Here is a 23,765-nt window from a genome sequence, read left to right as displayed (position 1 = left end):
TTCGAGAGAAGCTGGCGAGGAACGGGCTAGGGCCACCACCCGCACGCGTTTGGGCTCAGGCGGTCGGCATGATCATCGGGAGCCGTCGAGGTCCTGATCGGACAAGGTTGATCGCCATAGCAGTGCCTTCAGGCACTGCCGAAGCCGCGTCCGCTCAGTCATGAGGCCATGTGCCATGGTTCGCCGGTTGGGGGGAGACTTGCGCAGCATCTTGGAGAATGGCGTGCCATTACTTCAGATGTGTGGGTTCTGGAGATCATAACCCACGGCTACTGTCTTCCCTTTCGGCAGATGCCTCACGACAATCCACCGGGGAAGCTCTCTTTGAAGAGTCTGGATCCGCTCCTTGCGCAGGAAATCCTATCCCTGCTGGAGAAAGGCGCCATAGAACTGGTGCCTGTAGCGGAGAGGAACAAAGGATGGTATTCCCCTTATTTTGTTTTACTGAACAAGTTCCTCAGGAAGGACAAGTTCAAGATGGTAACTCTTTCTCAAGTCCCCCTCAAGTCCTCCTGGTCCTTCAACTTCAGGATTGGTTTGTGTCTCTCGACGTCAAGGATGCTTACTTTCATGTGCCGATTCATCCAAAGCACAGGAAGTACCTGAGGTTTGCTGTTTCGGGTCCTGCCATTCGGATTGACCTCTGCCCCGAGGGTCTTCACCAAGCTGATGGTGGTGGTGGTGGTGGCAGCGTATCTCACGAAAGGGGTGATTCACATCTACCCCTACCTGGACAATTGGTTGATCAGGGCACGTTCTACCGAGCAAGCCCTGGAGCACCTGTCCGTCACCTGCCACTCCCTTCACAGGCTCAATTTAAAGAAGTCCCATTTGACACCTACCCAGCGGCTCCAGTATATCGGAGCAGTGCTCGACACTTCCCTGGGGTTGTGTTTGCCTCCCCAGGTGAGGGCTCATCACATTCTGCAGATGTTGGACAAATTTCAACGTGCGCAGAGTTCGAGTTCTTGAGGTTGCTCTGCCTCATGGCATCCTGCATTTTCCTGATGCCAGAGGCCATGCTGCGGTTGAGATCTCTGCAGTGGGCTCTCAAGATGCAGTGGTCGCAGTTCTCTGGCAGGATGTCGGATCCCGTTCAGGTGCCACCCTCGGTCGCCCAGGATCTTCTATGGTGGGCCGTCTAAGGCAATCTGATGAAGGGTGCTCCATTTTGGCAACCATGGCCAGAGGTGACGATCCTGACGGATGCATCCCTCACGGGTTGGGGAGCTCATGCCAACAAGTTGACAGCCAGCGGCCGTTGGTCTCCGTCAGAGTCCAGACTCCACATCAATTTGTTAGAGCTGAAGACTGTCAGGCTAGCCCTGATGGCTTTTCTGCCGTCTGTGCGGGGGAAGAATGTCCTGATTATGACGGACAATACAGTGGCCATGCACTACCTCAACAAAAAAGGGGGTGGCAGGGTTACTTCCGTTGTGCAGGGAGGAGTTGCAGTTCTGGTTCTGGGCAATTCAGCAGGAAATTCCGATTTCAGCAGTTCATCTGACCGGAGACAAAAACGCGGCAGCGGACGCTCTGAGCAGTCCGAGCACGCTCTCTCACAAGTGGGAGCTGGCTCAGGAAGTTCTTTTGGGGATCTTCGCCCTTTGGGGAACCCCACAGGTGTATCTCTTTGCCGCCAGTGTCAACCGAAAGTGCGAAAGATTGAGCTCGCAGGAATTTCCTCCAAGGTGAGCCTTAGGGGACGCGTTCGTAGTGGAGTGGTCCTTCCCACTACTGTACGCGTTCCTCCAGTCCCCGTCATTCCACAGGTATTGCAGAGGTAACGGAGGTTTGGTTCTCGGATGATCCTCATCGCTCCGGCATGGTCCAGGAGAGCGTGGTACCTGGACCTTCTCGACATGGCCATCTGCCCTCCACGCCGTCTTCCCTACCGAGACTATCTGCTCTCACGGGAGGTCGGGGTCGGGTTCTCCATCCAGAGGGCAAGTCCCTCTGCCTTCATGCTTGGTATCTGAAAGGTTGAGGTATAAGGATTGGGACCGCCCCGAAGACGTGATGGAGGTGTTGCTTTTGGCCAGAAGGCCCACAACGAAATCCCTGTAACGTTGCCGTTGGAGAAAGTTCTGCGACTGGTGCAGGGTACAGAATGTGGATCCTTTCCAATGTTCCATTCCTTTGGTCTTGTCTTTTTTGCTTTCTTTAGCCCACAAGGCCCTGCAAGTGGGTACCATTGAGCGTTACCTGGCGGCGTTGTCCATATTTAAGCGGTCGTCTGAGGAATGTTCTTATTTTAAGATCCCTTTGATTTCTCAGTTTCTAAAAGGGCCAATTAATGTGTTTCCACTGTCACCTTTCCAGGTGCCGGGATGGGATTTAAATTTGGTTTTAAAGTTCCCAATGGGAGCTCAGTTTGAGCCCTTACATTCTTGTCTGTTGCGACTTTTGTCCTTTAAAACTGTATTTTTAGTTGCGGTTACTTCCGCACGCAGAGTGAGTGAGTTGCAGGCACTTTCCGCTGTTAGGGAGAATTCTCATCTAGGGCTAATTTCCCTCGCGTAGTGAGTCCCCCAGCAGCTTTGCTCGACTTCTAGAGTTTATTTTTTTCCACTTGGTAAGAACAAGAGCTTTTTCCCCACTCTTATCTGTGTTTTGCTATGTGTTTTTATCTGTTTTTGTGATTGTGGACTCTGAAGATCACCACTTCAGTAGGCCCCTTCTTTGTGTGTGTCAGACAGCACCTTCAGTGCCATGGCACAGGGTTGTCCTTGAGACTTCCCTCGACTCCATTTCTGAGGCGACTACCGTCCCCCAGAAAAGGGTAAAGTTACCATTAACTTTACTTAGTCAATCTACCGCAGATCCAGTACACCCCTTCTTCCATGGAGTACTGGAAAGGGTTAATTCGTATCCCTTTTTATCTGTGCCTCCTAGAGCATTGTTTCGCTCTTTAACTTTTAGACTTGGCTGGTGGCAGTGGTATCTACCCTAACTTTTCTACCGTGATTATATTCGATAAACGTGGTACTGTTCTTGGCTATTAGCCTCGAAACTAAACCCGCTTGACCAAATAGTCTTTCTTTTGGCTCCGGTTGGGTTTATTCGCCATTTCTTTTTGTTAAAGTCCTTCTTGTATTTTACTTTGCGCGGCAAACTAGGTTCGCCTTCTTTGTTCACTCTCTTTTGGCGGGCTTCTGCTCGGAAGCTCTCCTCAAGGCACCTGGGTGTCTAGGTGAGCTGAATGTGAGAAAGGGGTATAGCCACCTGCTGCACAGGGTATCCTAGGAAACCCAAGTCGCACTTTGTCATGATTGGCCAGGGTAGTTGTCCAGGCTGAACAACCCCCCTGCTGGGAGATTGACAGCCAGGCTGTGTGAATGGGGGTTTTTCGCATAAAAGGCAGGTCTCTTGGGCTAGAAGTCAGTGAGTTGTCACTGGAACTACAAGGAACCGAAGAGAAGCGGAGAGAACGACGGCTGCTGCAACTACCCCGTCCCGGTGAAGCCCTGCTGCAGTCCTGAGCTATCTACCCTTCAACGACTTAGAGAAGATCCAGTCTGGAGTCTTCTTCCCTTGAGCTTGGTGGGGATAACCGCTCATCTTCTACAGCCAGAGGATCCTCTTCCTTGGTCGAAATCGCTGCACGCTGCTGTAGTGGTCTGGATAGCCACCTAAAGAGCCTCTCCTGTTTTCAAGGAGCACACCTTTTATTCCTCGTCGCTGCTGCCGGCTTCATCCCTGTGTGGTGCAGACCCCCTTCAGACATCCTCCTATACAACGAAGCTCCAGGAATCGTGGGTCTGCGGGAAACCAACAGGAACAACTGCCAGGGCACCAGCTGCACCATTGGAACAAGGTACTGTGTTCTGCTTGAGGAAACTGGGTGAATCCCTTTTTCTTCATTTCCAAGGCTTGCCCTTGTCTTCCCTCCTTCTTATAACTTTTGCTTCCCAACATTGACAATATCGAAGTACTTTTGGCTACGTTGAATCGTGAACTGTCCGACTGTGTAATCTTCGGCAACAGGCCCCAGTGAGTTTCGACCCTGGCTCCGGCCCTTTGACTTTTGAACTCCTGTCTCTGAGTGTTCCTTGATTCTGACCTGCCTAACCAAAATATTGCCTGTGATTTTTGCCTCCAACTCCCTCTGGGTATCTCAGGTGCTAAGTGTGTTTTTGCCCCGGTAGCATTTCATGTCACGGATACGTGTTTATTTAGTAGACCGAACTGTCAAAAAGTTATCGCAATTGTATTTGCGGTAACGTGTTTTGTTCATAACACTGGTTCATTGAAACACAGGGTACTTACCTTGAGACTTACTGTACAAAGTGAATTGGTTAGTTGTAGTATATTTAACGTGTGGGTTTTATTGATGTTTAATAGAAGTGTTGTGTTTATATCGAATGGTTTAAAAATAAATGTACTTATATTTTTCTACCTGAAACCTTGAGTCAGTGTTTGCTTGAGTCACAGTAATTGTGGTCCCTTTTTTGTAATCTCTGCTACTGCTCATATACTCTTGAGATAAACCTGGCTGCTCCGCCACTGCTACCACTCTGACTTAGTAGTATAGGCTTGTACCAAAGATGAAACTTGTATTGCCACCTGTAGTCTTAATTGTGTGTAGTGGTCCCTAAGGGCACTGCACAGGATTCTGCCTAACATCCACCCAAAAGCTCACAAAGCACTTTTAGAAGTTGGGGGGAAAAAGTTAGGGAAATGTACCGGTCAGTGTGAAGATTCGTCCAGAAGACTTCCAAAGGGGTTTACTGGTGAATAAAGTATGTTTCTTATCTTGTGGAAGGCTTTTTCAACAGGGGTTGTAAAGGGGGTTGTAAAAGTAGTATTACATTCTTCACAAACTTTATAATGGAGGATATAGGGCCACCGGTAAAACTTGACACTACTCACAACCCGTACTCCAATTCTTCTCCAAGTTCTTGGCAGGTTGAAGGGGGTTCGCTGGAGGTAGATTGGTCCCACCAGTCCAAAGGGTCAAAGCACCGGTTTCTGAGATCAGTAGCCAGGCAGGGCTCCACCGGGACATCAGCAAGAAATGGTCACCATGCCTATTTAGGATTAGTCGTTGGATCTTCCATTGTCGGCACAGTTACACAGGATACTTGGCTCCTCTTCTGATCTACCGGAATAGCTGCAGGACTCCTCTTAACCCAAATTCAGGTGAGTGATCAGACTCGGCCCTCCGATGGAAAGATTTGCCTCCCATGTGAACAATAGCAGCGGTCCGATCAGGGACCACTGTAGGTTTGACTCATGCATGCACACTAGACATACTAGCAACAGTGGGTGGATTGGGACCAGTTCGCCTCAACCCACTACCTGAGCCCAGACACACAAAGCATGCACTAGTGTGTTAAAACAGCAGCTTTCCCGGGCAAGTGCACAACAACAAAACAAATTCCCTGACCTTAGAAGGTAGGAAGAAGGCTAAAGAATAAGCAAGAGACCTTGTGGCACGGCCGTGTTGGGTCAATAGACACAGTTGGTAGCCAAACTTGGTAAATGATAGAGAGCTAACAAAAAATATAGCAAATATGGTAAAAAATGTAATTGCTGCCACCAACTTGTCTTTAGGCACTTTTAATGGTAACCAAAATCCCTTGAGTGTAGTCCTAGGATGATAAAAGTATCCCCATTGTACTGCATTGAAAGATGCCTTGTGCAATATGAAAGTTAACCAAATGGATAACAAAGCCAACGATAAAGGGAAACATAGTTTCCCAGTGCTGACAGCTTGGAGGACTATTCAGTTTCCCCAAAACAAATGAGCAAAAGGCCAGTGGAGTGAAGCTGAAGGCTTCATTACACTGTAAAAAGTCAGGACAAAGTGTAAAATAAAAGAAACATGTTTGGGGGCCCATAGAATATGGCAGGAAAGTGGCCTAAAAGAGAAACTTTCCTAACACCATCTTAGAACAATACAATCTCTTTTGGCTCCATTGACGTGCAAAGGTAGGTGTGTGTGTGTAATATCCCTCAGGAGGTTCTTTTACCTTACCCCACCAGCCTTATGTTCTAGTGTAGGTTGAATAGAAGTTTACCTTGTATTAGATTCAATAAAGAACCAGAAAAACGAGCATTGGAAAAAGCTAAAATTAGGACTGGCATCTGATGATACATATTAATCAGTTGTAATTATTGACATTCAATATGCTTCTCTTCCTTTGAGAAGGAAGGAAGGAAGTCATTGGGATGCAGGGAAAACAACTTTTTCCATTCAACATTATTTCATGTGATTTGAATTAAATGCATTACAGACCTTGTTAATTCTAAAATACAAGTCCTTTCCTTCATGTGTAACAGGAAGCTGCACATGTCATGTTAGCTTATCGAATTTCAGGTGAATACATTGACTGGTGTGGTTTTAAACTAGACATTTCAGGGTTGTAAACTAGGCTCTCTTAATACGTGGCAGCGTTTTTTCAGATGATGTAGAAACTGTAGAGAAGCCACTCAACGCTGCAACAGAAAAAATACAACACACTTGGGTGGGGGGGGGGGGAATGCCCAGCACACCTCTTGCAAGGAGAACAAGGTTTATTTCCCAAAAAATAGAAATGTGCCAGCAAAGCACTCTGCTGCCACAAAACGTTCTGGCAAAATCAGCACAAACGCATCAAAAAGGCACACAGTGTCATCCATGACGTAAGTTACAAAAGGTACAAATCCGAATGTCTGGTTGGCGCAACCCTATACATATAGGCTACCTGCTCCATAGGTGATGCCAGGCCATTGGTCCCAGCCCTTTCTGTTCATCTTTTTCTAAGTGGGGTCCTCCTCTCACGTCAACAGACCCAAAGCTACAATTAACTGCTCATTATAAAAAGAAAAATAATGCATTCTGTATCTCTTAACCCAATGTGCACCTGGTACTGCAGACCAGGGCTAAGAACATACTTCAAGGTCATAGTAGCTAACAAACCCCAACTTGATTCCAGACACGCTAGTGCCCTTTTAAAGCTTTCAATCTTTGTTTTTGGTTTGTGTTGCCCCTCCAGGCACCTCACAGCACAAATCATGTGTCCCTTGGTGAAGGCAGCCTGTCCTGGCTTTCTGATCGATTGGGGGGAAGAAGGGGAGCTCTAAGAGTGTGATGGTCGGCAGTCTGGAACTGACTGGTACCTTGGAATGCTGGGGTCTTGGGGCGGGGGGCAAATGGGCGCTATTGCTTAGAGCTGGGACGGGAGAATGTCGGAGGTTCGTGGCCACCTTGTGGGATCGCTTTCCTCCTGGGATACAAAATACTGGCAACATGAGACAATGAAAGGTCTATGAATCTCTACAGCTCTGTCCTTTCTTACTGGTTCCCAGTGATGGGGAGAATTCTCAGAAATATGCTAATTCCCTCCACCTTAGAGACCTCTAGCAACTTTGCTAGATTTTGAGGACTTGATTTTTTTTTAACCTGGAGAGAGTGAGACCCCTTTCCCACTCTCTCATGTTTTTTAAATGTGATTTTTGAACTCGGTTTCTTTTGGTTATGGAGCCTGACAAACTCCATAGGCATCATCTTTTACATTGTTTCACACAACACCTTCAGTGCAGTGGCACAGGGAAGTCATTCAGATGTCCCCCAAGATTTAAATACCTTCTCTTGGCTAAAACGTGAAATTGACTTTACTTAAATGTGAACCTTTCTAGACCCAGCACACCCTATCTTACAATAGGGTGCTGGAGGGGTTACTTAGTATCCCCTTGGTCTAGCTTCCCATGTAACATTTTTTATGTTCCCCCTTTCCTCACTAAATGGCTGGTGGCAGTGGTTTACTTTTAACTACCGTGATGTGCATTTACCTGTGGGCTGCGTTCACAGCTGCAGCAAAGCACCCAAGGCTGCCATTTTTGTCAAAATGGCCCGGTCTTCTTTTTTCACCATTTCTTTGTGGAAAGGTCCTTCTTGAGATTTACTCTGCGCGCCAAACTCGGTTTAGTCCCTTTGTTCGCTTTGCCTTTGGCGGGATTCACAAGTGAAGCCTTCCTCTGGCTTTAGGGTGTCTGGTGGGGGCAAGAAGTGAGGGAGGTGCCCGAAACTCCCTGTGCTTGGTCTCCTAGGAGACCCAAATGCACTCTGTGGTGATTGGCCGGCTGACTTTCCGGCCAGGACAGCCACCCTGCTGGATGACTGAAAGCTAGGCTGGAATGAATGGCAGAGAACTGAATAAAAGGAAAGGCTTTTAGCTTGGAAGGAAGAGTCGACCACTGGATGAAGAAACCGAAGAAGAACTTGAAGAGCATGCCTGCTGCAACTCCTGGACAATTGGTTTGCCCGGTGAAGCCCTGCTGCTGTGCTGAAACTCCAAATTTGTATCAGAGAAGCCCCTGTAAAGACGACTTCTCCCCTTGAGTTGGTGGGACCAATCAACTCCAAAATAAGCCACCTGGAAAATCTCTGATCTGGTTTCATTTCCAGAGTTGCTGCTGGAAACCGAAACGCCAGGGAGAGGAACACCAGATTGTGTGCATTGCTTTTTAAGTTGACCAAGAGCTCCAGGAAGATCCTCCGGACTCCCAGGAAGCAGGACCGACCGAGCCTCAGCCCCCTCAACAGAGTGCAAGATGCCAGAAGCAAGGAAAGTCCATCTCGACAGCCAGAAACCGCAGTGTTGCTATTTGCGGAAGTCGCGAGGAGCTGAAACACCAAAGTGCCACTTGTTTGAAGTATTGCCGGTTGCGAGCGGTGACCGTCCCATTGCAGTGCAGGAATCCCCAGAAGTCCTCCCTCTTGTCATCTGCTGCACTTTTTCTTCAATCCAAAGGTACTGGAAAGTCTGAGAGAATTTACCTCTTATTGTAGAGTTGTTTGCATCTTCTACTCACAAGACTCAACAGTTTATGGGATTATTCTTTTCTTCAAAGACTTCTGAAACATTGTGCAAGGACATTTCTCCTTACCTACCAGAAGTGCTTCAGCATGTATAGACTTTTGCCCATTGACTTTGACCTAACCTGTCTGCTACACTGAATGATTTTGCTTGGGGGATCCAAATGTATTTGCCTGCTTAAGAATATTTGTGGTCTCTTGTTTGTTCTAATAACCTTTTTCTTTGACCAAGTACCAAGAGTATTCTAAATGCAGCTGTAAGTATTGATGTCCCAAGCACCCTAATTATTGAAGTCCCCTCTGGATGTAGGTTGTGGCTGTCAGCCATCCCAAAAGGGTCTTTACTGATTTAGAAACCAAGAGAGTAGTTTTGGAGTGCATTTGTGTGTTGCTTTTATATTGCTCCCTTCTGAAGAAGGCTTATTCTAACTGACAAATTAATAATTGTTCATTCAAGAAGGCTTGTTGTAAGTGTTTATTTGAATACTTGTCACTGTGAATCTCTGTGTAACTCCCCTACAGCTTGCATTGACCCCTCTTGAGATAAGCCTGGTTGCTCAACACACTACCAACCTATGTAGAACAGACTTATACCAAATGTTGGGTTCCTATTGCCAGGAGGTCAGGGTTGTTATAGTGCACTCGAAGGGTACTGCATACAATCGTGCCTAACACGCATGATACAACCTATTTTTGCATGCATACTTATTTCCATGTTTGTGGCCTAAGCCTGCAGTCCTGGCTGAAAGCCTGAGTTAGGCCTTGATTTCAATATGGCTGCTATTCTCTAAGATGGCGCGTGATTCCCAGTGTACTGCGAGCCAAAGCATGCACTAGTCTCCCTGCGCTATTCAACACCCTCCCTGAGCCCCTACTGTATGCTCTTGGGCCTCTGCTACATCCAAAAGTGCTTTTGGGGGTGGGGGGGGGGGTTGTCTGGGTCAATCGTCCACCCTTCCCAGCAAAACGTGCACCAGTTCTTTGGCGTTTTCACATTTTACCCCCACTATTCTTAGGGAATGTTATTATTGATTTATCTGAAGTGTGGCTCTGCATTTGACAGGTTCCTTATTTCTTGTTTGCAGAGTTCAGTGAGGCACCTCAGCGTTTTTAGTGCAGCAAGGTACTGCATTTACTTTCCATGTTGGAGAAAATGTACACCATATAGAAACATAGCAAGGTTTCATTCCAGCATTTCAGGCTTTGATTCGGCCAGTCTCTATCTTCCTTTCAATTAATCCCCTTCAATAGGATGGCAGAGCTGGACCATAGGAGTTTCGGAGGCTTGTGAAGGAGGGTGTATTCTATTGTAGGCGTGGTGGACAAGAACAACTTTGGCATGGGCATAGTAATTGATCGAAGCACTGGTGAGATGGGCCTAATCTGCTCCTTGAGTAGAAGTCTGTATGCCTCATTCCACTCAATCTCCCTCCAGTATCCTCCACCATCTGATCTTCGTCCTCTCCCGGTTAGTCCAACATTAAATGTAAGTGTACATTGGGGTTAACTACTATTGGGCCATATCATACCATGTTGTGGTGTTCCAAGTGGGCAGTCAGAGTTGCAGGCTGTCACCACATGGCCATTGCCAATCAGCCATATATGAGCTCCCCCCATAGGAGATGTCATTCAGGAGCGGCTCCCATTCTAAAAGTGGTTCGAAGCAGGGCTGGAAATGGTCGGGCAGGTTGTTACGGGTGACACCTTTATAACTTTGGTAGAACTATAGGAAGGGCTGCACCTGGAGGCGCTCTTCATCTTTACATTTATACAGCTGGAAGGGGATATTGATGTCTGAGAAATGGAGTGATGGTGTGCAAAAGGGTCCTGACGGAATATATTCTCAGTAATGTCACATCGACAAAGGGACTGATCTCTATATCTACGGCGTGACTGGTGGCAAGGGGCAGAGGAACGTAAGCATTAAAGTGGAGATGGGAGAAGACCCTAGAGAGGGAGCTTGATAAGCAGAAGTTTTAACACCTCTATAAGACCGCATATAAGACATCAATAGCCTGCCAATATAAATCGCATGACCCGAAGCTCTTGTATAGGCTGCAATATGCCTCAGATCGCCTTTCGAAAATGTATGTCTGGGTGGATCCATCATGTTGGAGGGGTTGTGGGGAGAGTGCAGACTATTGTCACATGTGGTGGATGTGCCCGAAGGTGCAGTGCTTCTGGAAGGAGGTACTAGGATGGGTCAAGGATCTAGAAGGAATACCCTTGCTGGTATTCAGCATTGAAGAGGGTAGGTCAAGTCTCCCACAAATGCCACACTTCTTGCACTTAGCGGCCAGGGTATGTATGGCAATTGGGTGGAAAGGCCCATAATTACGTAGTGAAGCAATTTGGGCCCTCAAAGCTAGGGAAATATACAAGACACTGCAAGGGAAATGGAATGGGCGCCCTTCCTGTTCGCGTCCATGGCTGATACCGCTGTAGTGGGATCCAATGGTAGGGGCGGGTGAGGGACTGAGGCACAGATTGAACTAATGAGGGTGACTGCTCCAAGTCCTATGGGATGGTAGTGATGAGTATCTGCATCCCCCAGATGAGGGCCCCATGGAGCCCTGTCCCTTGAAGGTGCCATAGATTTAATTGCCCATTATTCTGCCTGGGGAGGGACGGGTAGGGGTAGGGGTTGAGGGTATAGCTCAGCAACTCTGCAGCATGTAGGAGGGGGTCTTTTTAAGGCTTTATGTCCGGTTCAGCCAGACATTCATTGAACCATGGGCCCCCAACTCCCCAATTGTCACTCAATCCAGGCTGCGTCTGCCAGCAGGTACCCTGGGAGCTTGTGTGGGGGGCCTTGTAGAGAGCAGGCCTTTTACAGTTTATGTTGCGTTCTCGTAACTTTAACAGGGAGCACTGTCAATGCCCTCTGCAGCCCAGAAGGCAGCAGTGACGTTGGGCAAGCTTCTTCCTCACAATGAGCACCAATTACGGACCCTGGGCCTGCAGCAGTGAACCATGGGCAGTAGCAGCAGGTAGGCAGTTTTTTTTTATCGGTATGGTGCTGAGTGGAGCGCCAGCACGATCTTCCATAGTGAGGGCCATACTCGGTGGCGCTCTGCTCGCACCTCAGCAGTCTTCTTTCTTTTTTTCTTTGTTTAAAGGGTCCTAAAGGGTCCCCTGTGCTGTACCAAAGGCCAGGGGTCTTTTACCCACCCCCCCACCCACCCTATTTTCCATACCCTGCAGGGCGTTGCATATATTCTGACTGGTTAAATGTTTACCATGCAAGTCTTTTGGCAAAGGTACTAGGTCTGAAATTGTGCAATCTATGGGCATCTGTGTACAAAGAACACCTACAAGATTATCAGGAAACCTGGCTGAAGATCCATTTAACCATGACCGCTCATTACCATGCAGATCTGTAGCTTCTAGATGGGAGCCCCAACATCAGCAGCACAGAGGAGTCTGGATGGGAAAAGGTCTGCAGCAGTACCCCCACCACTGGATGAACGGTACTCCAGCTCAAGTCTAGATGCAGCACAGACTAGAATTGTATTTGTTGGCTCCTGAAGCTGTATTCCTTTCTTCCCAATTCTTTTGGGGAACTCGGCTTAAAGCACACACAGCTCAAAAAGCAAACTCGGAGCCCAATTCCAACCCAAGAAACGATCTATTTTCCACAGCATTAGTTCAATGATATGATTGTTTATTTATAGAGCGCCTATACACAGAGTGTTTCAAAGCCCTTCATGACAAGGGAGGGAGCAAGGGAAAATACAAAACATTCTTACAGGCCATGAACAAAAGAATGGTAGATCTTTCTTTGGCTGGGGCCTCCCTCTGGAACAGCCTTCCTGCCCCCCTGAAACTTGAGAACCATCTCCAGTTCCAGAAGCATCTCAAAGCCTTTCTCTTTGCTTCTGCTTTCTCTCCTCCTCCCCTGCTGATTTCCTGGCTGAAACTGACCTTGCACTGGCTACCTGGCCACCCTCTGATCTCGGGGCCCAGGTACTCTCCCCCGCCAGTGGCACACCTGTACTGCCTTCCTTGCAACCCCGCACTTGGACTGTTTTTTTTCTGTATCCCTACAGTCCCTTTACCAGCGCTTGACACTTGATGCCTGCACTTACCCTTTACCCTTGCATTTGCCAGCTGATGGCCGTACTTTACTTATTGATATTTATTCTATTATCCTTTTACTGCACTATCCCCTCCCTCTTCCCCTCGCAGTCTCCCCTTCCTATGCACTTACACAATCTGAATGACACCTGGCCTAGTAGGATCGTTGTCGATCTTCCCTCTGTTCCCCCTGCCTTGCCTCGTCGCGCCTTGAAACACTTGTGTATAGGCACATTATAAATGCCATATCCTATCATATATCAATGTGAAATAGCTATCATACTGAGCCTGGCGACAGTTCAGATAGTGTAAGTGCTAAGACACAGATCGGAAGGAAATGGAAACAGACGGGCGACTAGTGTACTAGGCCTGACGACCTTTCTGGTAGGATCGGAGAATTACACGAGGTGAGGGAGGGGGGAGTAGAAAGGAGGGAGAGGAGCAAAACAAGTGACTATCGTACTAGGCCTGATGACATTTCAGATAGGGCTGGAGGGGGAGGAGGGGGGAACAAGTAGGAGGGGGGAAGGAGACAAACAGTTACTATTGTACTAGTCCAGGGGCCATTCAGATGGAGTAAGTGCATAGAAACAAGTAAGGCAGGGAGGCAAAAGAGAGAAGGGGAAGGGAGAGAAGTAAACAGTGAAAGGAGCAGAGAGGAGAGCGAAATACAGAAATGCAGTTGCAGGGGTCAGTGAAACACACAGTTGCATGGTAACACAAAAGTAGTGAAGGATTCAGTGACAGTAGACACAGCATGATTCAGGCGCAATCCTGGGAGGGCCGACATTCAGGTTGAGAAGGGTAAGGCACCAAAGTCAAGAATCCAGGCATCAGCCACAGGTATGAGATGGTGAGAACCAAGGTGAGTCAAGACAATCATGCAATGTGAATGGGAAAACAAAAGGGGGGCAATGGGGAGGAGGAGGAAGGGGGCAGCAAGAAGGGGGAGAGCAGGGAAGAAAAAGGAGGGCACCACATCACATGGCAACGGAGGGGGGCATCAGAAAACATCAAACCTCACGATGCAGCGGAGGGGGAGACATCAGAAACCTCTCGGGGCAGCGGGGGGGGTGTGGGGACCTCAGGAAACATCACAGGGCTATGGAGGGGGTGGGGAGGTTTGCTCCAGGATATGGCCAGGAGGGGACTCCGCAGCCTACGAAAGCTATCCTACCCAGGGCATTGACAGCAGTGAGGTGCAGCAAAAGGACAGAGTCAATGCTACCCCTCTCTTTGACGCACATGAGGTGCAAGAAAACCTACAGAAGGCTAGGTATTATTATAAAGTTGCCATTTCAGCACACAAAGTGGGAATAATATTGATAAAACAAAATGTATTCACATTAAGAATGCATATTAAAAAACAGAGACCAAAATTGTTAGTCATGCACTGAGCATAAAGCATACAATTCTGTACATGGTATGGTTAGTAGCACAAAGGGTGATATTTCATGTACTGTCAAAACATTAGCAGTACATATCTACTGTCGACACACAAATGGGTGTTTCTGGTTCGGAAGCAGTTTTGCATCAAGTTCTTTGAGTGGCACAGAATATACAATGCTTCGAACTGTCTTCAGGACACAGTGGGATGCTGTTAGCAAGAGACTTGTAGAAGCAGATGTGGCTATTCATCTAAAAAAGAATTCAGAGTAAAATGTTGTTTAAAAAAAGTGGTGGGGGTGTTGGTTTGTGATCAAAATAACCTAATATATAGGGTTGAAAGAAGAGCTGTAGGTTGACACCTTCCCCTAAAGTTTGGGTGGCGTCTTGAGATTGAATTGCTGGAAAGCTGTCTCATGTACAGGCAAAATTTCTTAAAGGCTCTAATGCTTGCTATAGAGGAAAGAAGGCGGCTATTTTTAGTTCTGCTTGTAAAGTGAATCATCAGCTTAAGTTGGAATCTATTCTATTTCGCTTGGAAAAACTAGAGGTACATGGTTTACCAGAAAGAGTTGGCACTCGATAATTTCTTGATGACGTCGCAAACAATTGGGGAGAAACCACAAGTCCTTCAAAAATGGTGCTTCAGACAAAGCAAAACGATTATCGGGGCAAAGCCAGCTGCTCCATAGTATCTACAGGCAGATGCAGTTGGTGCCATGCAGCCTAATGGTGTGATTCGGCCAAAAGGAGGATGCATTTAAGGATGTTAATGGCAGGCCATCCGATGCCAGTTAGCTCTATAGTGCACGTACCGCATCTGTGGTGATCCATGACTGGTTTTAGATGCCATAAAGTAGTCTGGGTGGTAGCTGATTGTTCGAGTTCCTCATAGGTGTGTACTAGAGCCGTGAGGTACCTGGAGCGGTTGCATGGTGGGTGCTACAGAGAACCTCTCCCCTCTTTGATACCGGTGGCCATGCCTAGAATTGTTTAAACTTTACTCTATGGGAAATCCATGTTTGAAATGTGCTGTAGGTTCAAATAAAGTGCATGAGTCAGAAGATAAAAACTAACTTTGGCATGGGGATATGAGGAGAAACTCCTAGAAGGTAAATGATTCTCTGCACAATTATACAGGCTATTGTGCTCCATTTAAAAAGAATTAAAATATATATATATATTGTTAAAAGAATTGCAGCAAAACTATCAGGATGAGGTAACTTAAGTTTTGGGATTCATCAGCTAATCGTTAGATGGGCCTCCCACAGTCTAGATTGTATTGGTGTCCCTGTAAAAAAAAAACAAATAAAATATATGTATATATATATATCAATCTATTCCCCCACACATGCTTCATGGCTCTCTTCAAAATATAGGAAGCTCTTTGGGTTAAACACCTACATGCTAGGGTTATTACACTAGAAATAGAAACCATAGGGCTTTACTGTGGTAACTGTGTCAACAATCTTGGTACTGGCATGTAGTGCCTGGTTTGCTTCTTGACAATCTCAGCTGAGGTTCTAGCCCCCTGCTCTGTTCTTGACACTCCAACCAGCAGTTACTCAAGTACCTCTCGTCACACCTTAGGCTTAGGGTATGTCAGGCTTCGATATTCTCAACCACTAGCATTGTCACCCCCATGGAGCATCATCAATACCCAGCAGACTTCAACTAGCAAGTATTTTGTTCACCTTGATTAGGGTTTTTGTTGTACTGTGATATTTATTACCCTTCAATGAGGGATTGCAATCCTGAGCCAATAGTCTCTCGATTCCACCAACACGATTTTCTCCTAAGTTTGCCCTCATGAACCAGTTCAACAGTTTCTTTCCAGGATTGTTCCATGGCTTGGTCCAATCCCTTTCAAACCCCTGCCACAGCGAGCGAAAAGAGCTGAGTAGAGATTTCTTTCCCCTGCAGCAACCCTCTGATCTAGTGCTTTCACCCCTCATCTCCTCTCGATCTCGCACTTCTCCCTGGACTTTAGCTGGCAGAGCTGTGAGATAATTTATAGCAATCCTGATTGGTGCTAATGTGAAATAAAGGTTGTTGTGGTCTTTCCCTCAGTTTCCCTTGCCCAATGAAAGGCATTGCTTTGGATTTGTCCCTTCCCATGCTTTATCTCTAGCTTCTAATAAGTTGTCTGTCGGGCTCAATTATCATGCCCCTGTTGGTAATTGGGCATGGTTAGGACAGAGTTCCATTTATTGGGGGGAGGGGTGAGGGGGGTTCTGCTGCCCTGTTAATCAGACCCCTAAAGTGTTTGCTTTTTTACCCAATTTGGTGATCAGGGTCTTGTGGTCAGGGAAATTTTACTAAAGATCCCTTGCCACTGCAACCCTTTGTTGTTAGTATATTGTACTATGTTAGACAGAATGGAAGGGACAAAGAGTCAAGGCTTCCCCTTGTTGACGCTTAGGAGGTGCAAAACAAACCTACAGCAGGCTCTGAATCCTTGTGAGCTAGCACTTTGATCACACAAAAGCAGTGGGAAGAATACTGATAAAACAAAATGTATTGACTTTTAAGAAATAGGCTAAAAAACAAAGAGCTAGTTCATTGATCATGTATAAGGCATACAATTCTGTACATGGTGAGGTTAGTAGCACATTTGTGATAGTTTCTTTACTGTCACAACATTAGCAGTACAAATCTACTGTCGACACAAAAGTAGTGTTTCTGGTTCGGAAAAAGAATTCACATCAGATTCTCTGAATGGCACAGACTGTATGATGCTCCGAACTGTCTTCAGGACACTATTAGATGTTTATGACAAGGGACTTGTACAAATAGGTGTGCTTGTTCATCTATAATCATGGGAGACGTCTTGAGAAAAGGATTGTATTAAGATGCTGTCTCGTGTACAGATGGAATTTCTTGAAGACTCTCAATGCAGGTAAAGTGAGTCAGTGAATTCCGAGAAGGTGTCGTCCACACAAAGGCCAGAGGGGACGTGTGAAATAACTGGTCCTGCACAGGGTTTCTGACATAAGATGTGTCCTGTTTTCAATACAGGTAACACACATCAGTGGTTGCGAGATGGCGTTACCATCAAATTTGGTGGAGAGTAGAAGAGATGCTTCCCAACGACTGGTGACTCAATTGTTGTTGTCTTAGCTGAGAAGTTAAGTGCTGCGAGCTGTCTCCAAAGATCAGCTAATCTCCAAAGTCAGTGGCTCTGTGTTGCCCTATTTTCTCTACTGCCTATGGTAGACGGTACAGCTCCTATGGCATGAGCTGCTTTTCAAGCATCCTGAATCTGGCGATTCTCAGCACCTTGCCTACATCTTCAAAGGTAAGCTTGTGGCAGCTGTAATGCAGTGTTAGCTCCATCAAGGGTGCAAGCAGATTTACCTCGCAGGTATCCCAATGTGCCTTAATGTTAGCCATCTGGGAACTAAGGTACATTTGTAAGTCCTGTTGTCATTTTGTTTTTGGGCCATTCCTTTGTGTGATGAAACCACAAAGCCCTAGAATGACTGTGGTCATGTGTTCTGCAGAACTCAGTTCAACCATGTTAAGCCGTGGACTGGCATCTTTTTGTACTTTTTTGCCTGGAGCTTCTGGGTCTTCAACCTCACACTGGAGCTCTTCTGGATGGTCTCTGGCACCCCCCTGCGGTTGGTGGCTACCTTATCTGCATCTGTTTCGGAGAACAGAGGCTTTTCTGGCTCTTCCCCACGAGGGCGGCAATGCCTGCAAACTTTGCCCTGCTTTGTCTGAGAACATTTTACACCAACCTAAAACTCTTTTAAAGAGTCTAAACGGGCACATGGATGTTTATTCTGGGTCCCTCTGGTTCCTGTGCCTTTAATATAGGGTGTGCATTTGTAGCTTTCATGTTACTATGTACTAGAGTTTTATGAAATACTGTAGATGTTGGCATACAGGGCCACGATCATGACTATTATATTTTTATTTTGTAGAATTCCCTTTTTCTTCCATCCCATTAGCCCTTGTTTTGAACTTAACACCAGATAGTGGGGAACACATGTATCTTAGGAGTAGGGTGGGTTGTGGCTGACCATTATTTTTGTACATACCCTGTGTTAATACTATGCGTTATGTTTAACCCAAAGTATTAATTTACCCTAATAGAGATTGTGTTTGTGATTTTTAGAATGGTGTATGTGTTTCAATATATCAATTTACTGTATTTTTTTGGGTGGGATTAACTATTTCATTACCGGTCTCCCCTCCCCCGCCTTCGCTTTAGTTGAGCCCAACTCCTCTACCCCAGCGATCACTATAAAGAGGTTGGGTCTTTCCTTATGGTTGGAATCCGTTTTTGCTTAGGCTAGATGATTGTACAACTCTCCCCAAAGCTGTGAAAAGAATCTCCCTAGCCGGCACAATTAGTGCTATTGCTGCAGTGACAGAATTTAAAAGGTGTAAAGACTATTTTGAATCCGGATGTGTTTGTGCGCCAGAAGGTGCTGCACAGCTTTTCATCTGTTGGCCTCCTTCAAGTTTGTAGTTTAGCACATATGTTGGAGGGAGTAAAATCTTGAATTTCTTTTTGCCAAACATTTGTGGCGCACATGCAGATGCTTGTTCCCAGCCTTGCCCTTTTGTAGCTCTACTAGCAGTTACTCAAATTTCTTGTCCCAACCCTCTGCTTAGTTTTTTTTGCCTGGCAGAGAAAGCTGAAGGGTCCCGGTGAAGGCACCCCTTCATATGATAGACCCCTCAGTTTATAAAGGAGCAGTAGAATATTTTTGCGAAGAACCCCAACACTGCATTGCTGAACTCCTAGACAATATAGGCGTTTGTCCCAGCCAGTCACTGTTTTGATGAACGCCTTGTGATCCTTCTTTGTATGTGTCTTTTCATTTGTCTATCCTTCATACATCCTTGTGAGGCTTCTAGAAAGCCTCAACATGCCAAGTGTTGATACTGCTGGCATTGCATTTGGGTGATTCAGACCACTGCCCACCTTTTTGTGAGTGTTGCTTTGTTCTGTCCAGCGTATCATTTTAAATGAACATGGCTTTTGTGAAGGGGTTAGGGGGGGTGAGTGGTTGGAATGGTTATATGGCATTGCCAGACCTTGTGGGAGCTTCTGCATTGCTTCTAAGGGGTTGTATCTTATAACATGAAGAGAGTACCTCATTGGACTGTAGAGAATAGTAATGGACTGGGGCATTGGTAGGCGAGGCCCTGCTTTTCTAGATTTTGGCTGCAGGCAGAGTCATGAAGTCCCAGCCGATGAGACAGGATTCTCTCTTCTGAGGGACGGGGCATCACCAATCTTTGAACATTCCCATGGTCACTGAATTTCAAACTCCAGGTAAAACACTCAATTAGCCAATCCGATCAATAATGTTACATGGATGTTAAGAACTGTGAAGTGGGTGCAAAATGACATTCGCCCCTGTACAAGACACATGAACCTTGTGACAAAAAGCAAGCTACAAAGATTATCTTCTGCATTTCTAAGGGTTAAAACATATCATTCATCTATTGGGAAATTCTAGCATATGGTTTTGTCTATATAAGTATCTAGTAAAGGTACTTATTTTTGTAGTGCAGTGTAAAAAATTAGTTTGGGAACCATGTTCATACAGTAACAGGCTGTTCTACTGGTTGGGGCTCATGTTGTCCATATAATTTTGCTTTCAGGCTCTTCTGAAGTGTTTCTGCCTCCTGTGCCGATCTTTGCATCGGCTTTGTCTGAAAGTGAGAATGTCCTGTGTGCTCAGCTCCTGTGTGTCCACTTCCCCACTCTGCGGCGTCATGGCTTTCACAGCTGGTATGCAGAAAACTGCTACGAGAAGTCTGCATTCCTCTGCAAGCGCAGTAAGTGTATACCTTGCATGTGTTTCTGTGCTTTTCAAATCATGACACATGGGACTTTCCCATTCAGGTGCCTTATCCTAACAAGGTCATAAACTGATATTGATAGTTGACCTGGTATTGTGTAAATTACATCGTCGATAAATGCTCTGTATAGTAATGCATGTTTATCCTTTAAAATATTGAAGAGATGTATTTGCCAGTTCCAATGTGTCCTTTGCAGGATTTGTGTTTGTACATGTTGAATCGAACTTGTGTTCTTATAAGCTACTAGCCAGCCATAAAATAGTCACTTGTCACTTTAATTCTATACGTACATACAGACAGCATACTTACTCGCTAGGAGTCAAATATTACTTGCCAACGCTGAGTGCACATTTTGCACCCTGCTAATATTTACTTTACAGTTCTTCACTGTTCCTGCGATCCAGCTCATGGATCAACATGAATCCAACATTCCATGAATGCACGGTGGTAGGTCTGAATCAGGAAATGATGCAGAGGCAAGTTTTTAAATCCTATTCTGTCAAGAAAAGGCCTACTCTTTGCCTAGAAATGGGGGTTCTAAACCCTAATTTAATCAGAACCTGAATAAAATGGTGCTAGTAAGGATGTCGGGAGGACTCGCCATAAATACAGTGTTCTGTCTGGAAATCCTAACCTAGTTTCTTTCCTTATCTCTAGAAGGGAAAACCACAAAACTCAGACAGATTTTGGGGAATTTCCTAGTGAAAGGGATGACTGGTGGTTTCTGACCCTCCAGCCCCCACATCAATTTAGACTCATCATAGGCCCTTGCCTAGGTTCACAGTTCAGACACTGCTGAAAGGCGTCCCGGGCTCTGCAGTCTTTGTCGCTTTCGGGTATGTGGTGGCCCTCATCTTTCTTGTTTCCTCGGTCTGTATTTCTTTGTCTCTTCTACCCCATTCTGGTTCTTAGCTCCTTGTTCCCCACTCTGGTTCTTTTCTCTTTCCTCCACTTTTAGACCTCTTCCTTCTTAATAAACTCCTTCGTTTTCTTCCTTCTCTTCCCACTCTGGAGATGGTCTCTTACTCCGCCTGCCCCTCCACTGTTTCTCTTCCTTCTCTCTACCCACTCTGGGGATTCTCTGTGCTTTCCCTTTCTAAGGGCTTCTATGTTCTTTCACTACTCTGGTGTCCTTCCTCCTCTTACTCACTTTACTACCTGCCTGCTGGCTCCCTAGAGCCATCGTGTCCCTTCTTCTGCCATGCCGTGCTCCTATGGAGGGGCGTAGTTTGATTCTGTCTGACAGAGCCGCTTATGCGAGTTGTCAGCTGGGCTCCGCATTGGCTACTGTTGCTTCTTGTCTCCCGCTTGCTTTTCTCAGGGATGCAACTGTGGCTTCCCTTCGGACCTGTGCCTCGGCTGTCCGAGGTTCTCTTGCTTCCGTTCTCTAGCATGTGCTGCTGCCATCCCGCATTGTCGACCGTGGGTTGAGACACCCAAGACTGGCATGCTCTTTCTCCACTCGGCCACACCTCCTGCATGTCAAAATGTGACCCATCAGTCCTCTGTAATGATCACTATGGCGATGTGGGAGAAGCCAGGAACGACCTTCTCAAGATGGCACCTGCTAATGTGTCAGCTGTGTGTGTGAAATGGGATGCGACCAGGAACGGGAACAAAAGGGAAGCTGTGGGTGATTCCATGTGTCACAACTTTGCTTTCCTCAGTTGCCACAAAGCTTGTTTCTTCTCCCACTCACTCTGTGTTGCTCGTTCCCCCCCCCCCCTGTCCTGGCACTCAGCATCCTGTGCATCAGTGCCGCCCCAGTTGTTAATACGGAAGCGGGCCACCCAGAATGGGCTTCTTTCCCTGTGTTTTCCGAAGCACTGATCAGTAGATCGATAAATCAACTAAAGTTGGCAGCCCCTTAAGATCTGGTGCCTCTGTCAGTGATGAAGGACACATCCACTGTTCCTCTGGGCGAGATCACCCAGGCCATAAATGCGACTTGCCAGTCGGGATACATTCCACGAGAGTTTAAACTAGCCACCGTTATTCCACTTCTTAAAAAGCCCTAATTTCCAGCCGATTTCACTGTTGCCTTTCGTCATGAAGCTTCTAGAGGCCTTGATCTCCCCACTTCTTTTATCTTTCCTTGAGACCTCAGGGTTCTTTGATCCTACCCACTCTGCATTTCGTTGGGGCCGGGGCACAGAGAACATTGTGGTGTCAGTCCAGATCGATATGGCACGGCTGGTCGATGCAGAGGGTGGGGGCCCCAATTCCGCTCGATCTGTCAGCGGCTTTTGACACCGTTGATGACTCTATCCTGCTGGCCCGCCTTGCCCAGGCCGACATGGCTGGCCAAGTGCTCATCTGGTTTACCTCTTTCTGGCAGAGAAGACAAATACTTTTGCTTCCACCCTTTCCTCACTTCCATGCTCTCTCCTGTGGGGTCCCCCAGGGCTCTGCCTTGTCTCCTATACGTTTTAACCTCTACATTCAGCCACCTGTGTGTCTCATCCGCTCCCTCAGCATTAGTTGCTACTCATATGCTGACGACACTTAGATCCTGATCCGGTTAGATCTTGATCAGGCTGAGATGTCGTCACGCCTTTGCCAGAGTCTGACTGCCAGGGGGGACTGGATGAACCACAATTGGCTGAAACTTAAGAGTCAAGACGGAGGTTCTGGTGGTAGGTGCGCCACCCCCTACCTTTCACTCGGGATGTCGTCTTTCTGGGTGCCGGTTCTTGGTTCCCTACACGTGCCTGTCGCAACAGTAAAGAACCTAGGGTTGTGGTTTCCTCTACCCTCTCTATGGAGCACCAGGTTTCGGCCGTGTGCAAAGCGGGACACTTCCAACTTGCGGAAAGAGTTCGCCCTAATAATTTCGACTTTACCATTCCACTAGGGTCTGTTGTTTTTTGCCAGTAAGAGTGTTTGGCAGGTCATGGGGAGTAGCTGTGGGAACCATATTATACATTTGGGACAGCCATGAGTTGCACTGTTCGGTTGTGAGATAGGCTGTGATAACGTGACTAGTTGTTCTAGGGCACCATCTTCATAAAATACATCCATACTGTCATTAAACACGTTACTTTCCATTTCTGAGGTTCTTTCGGTTGCATTTTTAGCAGCATGGAGGAGCATTGTATTATTCCACATTAGTTTTATTCCATCCCATAACGGGTGTCCCCCTTCGTGAATTTGTTCCCCACACCTCTCCCACCCTCTCCCCCCTCCCTTGCCTTTTATCTCATAATAAAATAAACTCCCCAAAATATCATTAATCCTAACATCACAATACTAAACGTTATTGCTCCAAAATATAGCCCACAGTCATAACTGTAGGCCCTTGTTGTACTAATTCTACTCCTATTACTATCTATCTGAGGTATTCCAATAGTTAAAGGCACTGTTTCCACCATTGTAGCACCTGCAGAAACGAAAAACAAAGACGGGGTTGGTGATTAATAAACCAACAAAAAATTAAAAAAAATCATGGAAAGAGTCGCACCAAGAAGGAAAACATTTTCACATCATATTGTATTTTCTATTTACATCTACTAATCTTCTTGATATACTTACTTTAAATATTAATTCTTATAATGCTGTTTGGTATGTTCAAGATTTTGCTATTTACTGCACTGCCACATTCCTTTCATTTTCCTGTAGTGTTTCTGCCGTTACGCTGTTGTGGGCCTTCCTGACAGGTGCACCCAATATTTAA

At 46.4% G+C, this 23,765-nt stretch overlaps 1 protein-coding gene across 6 annotated transcripts in view; it reads left to right on the top strand.

Moving 5' to 3' along the window:
- Window positions 1-23,765, top strand: part of DGCR2 (DiGeorge syndrome critical region gene 2) — a 1,169,540-nt gene that overhangs the window by 458,152 nt on the left and 687,623 nt on the right. For all 6 annotated transcript variants that reach the window (XM_069619936.1, XM_069619935.1, XM_069619934.1 and 3 more), the window contains one exon: window positions 19,892-20,068. In XM_069619936.1, coding sequence (XP_069476037.1) covers window positions 19,892-20,068 — 177 coding nt within the window. The remainder of the gene's footprint in view (window positions 1-19,891; window positions 20,069-23,765) is intronic.

Source organism: Ambystoma mexicanum, chromosome 10 (assembly GCF_040938575.1).
Source record: "Ambystoma mexicanum isolate Mex_15411 chromosome 10, UKY_AmexF1_1, whole genome shotgun sequence".
NCBI lineage: Eukaryota > Metazoa > Chordata > Amphibia > Caudata > Ambystomatidae > Ambystoma > Ambystoma mexicanum.
The sequence above is the reverse complement of the archived record's forward strand: the minus strand, read 5'-3'. Positions and strand labels throughout refer to the sequence as shown.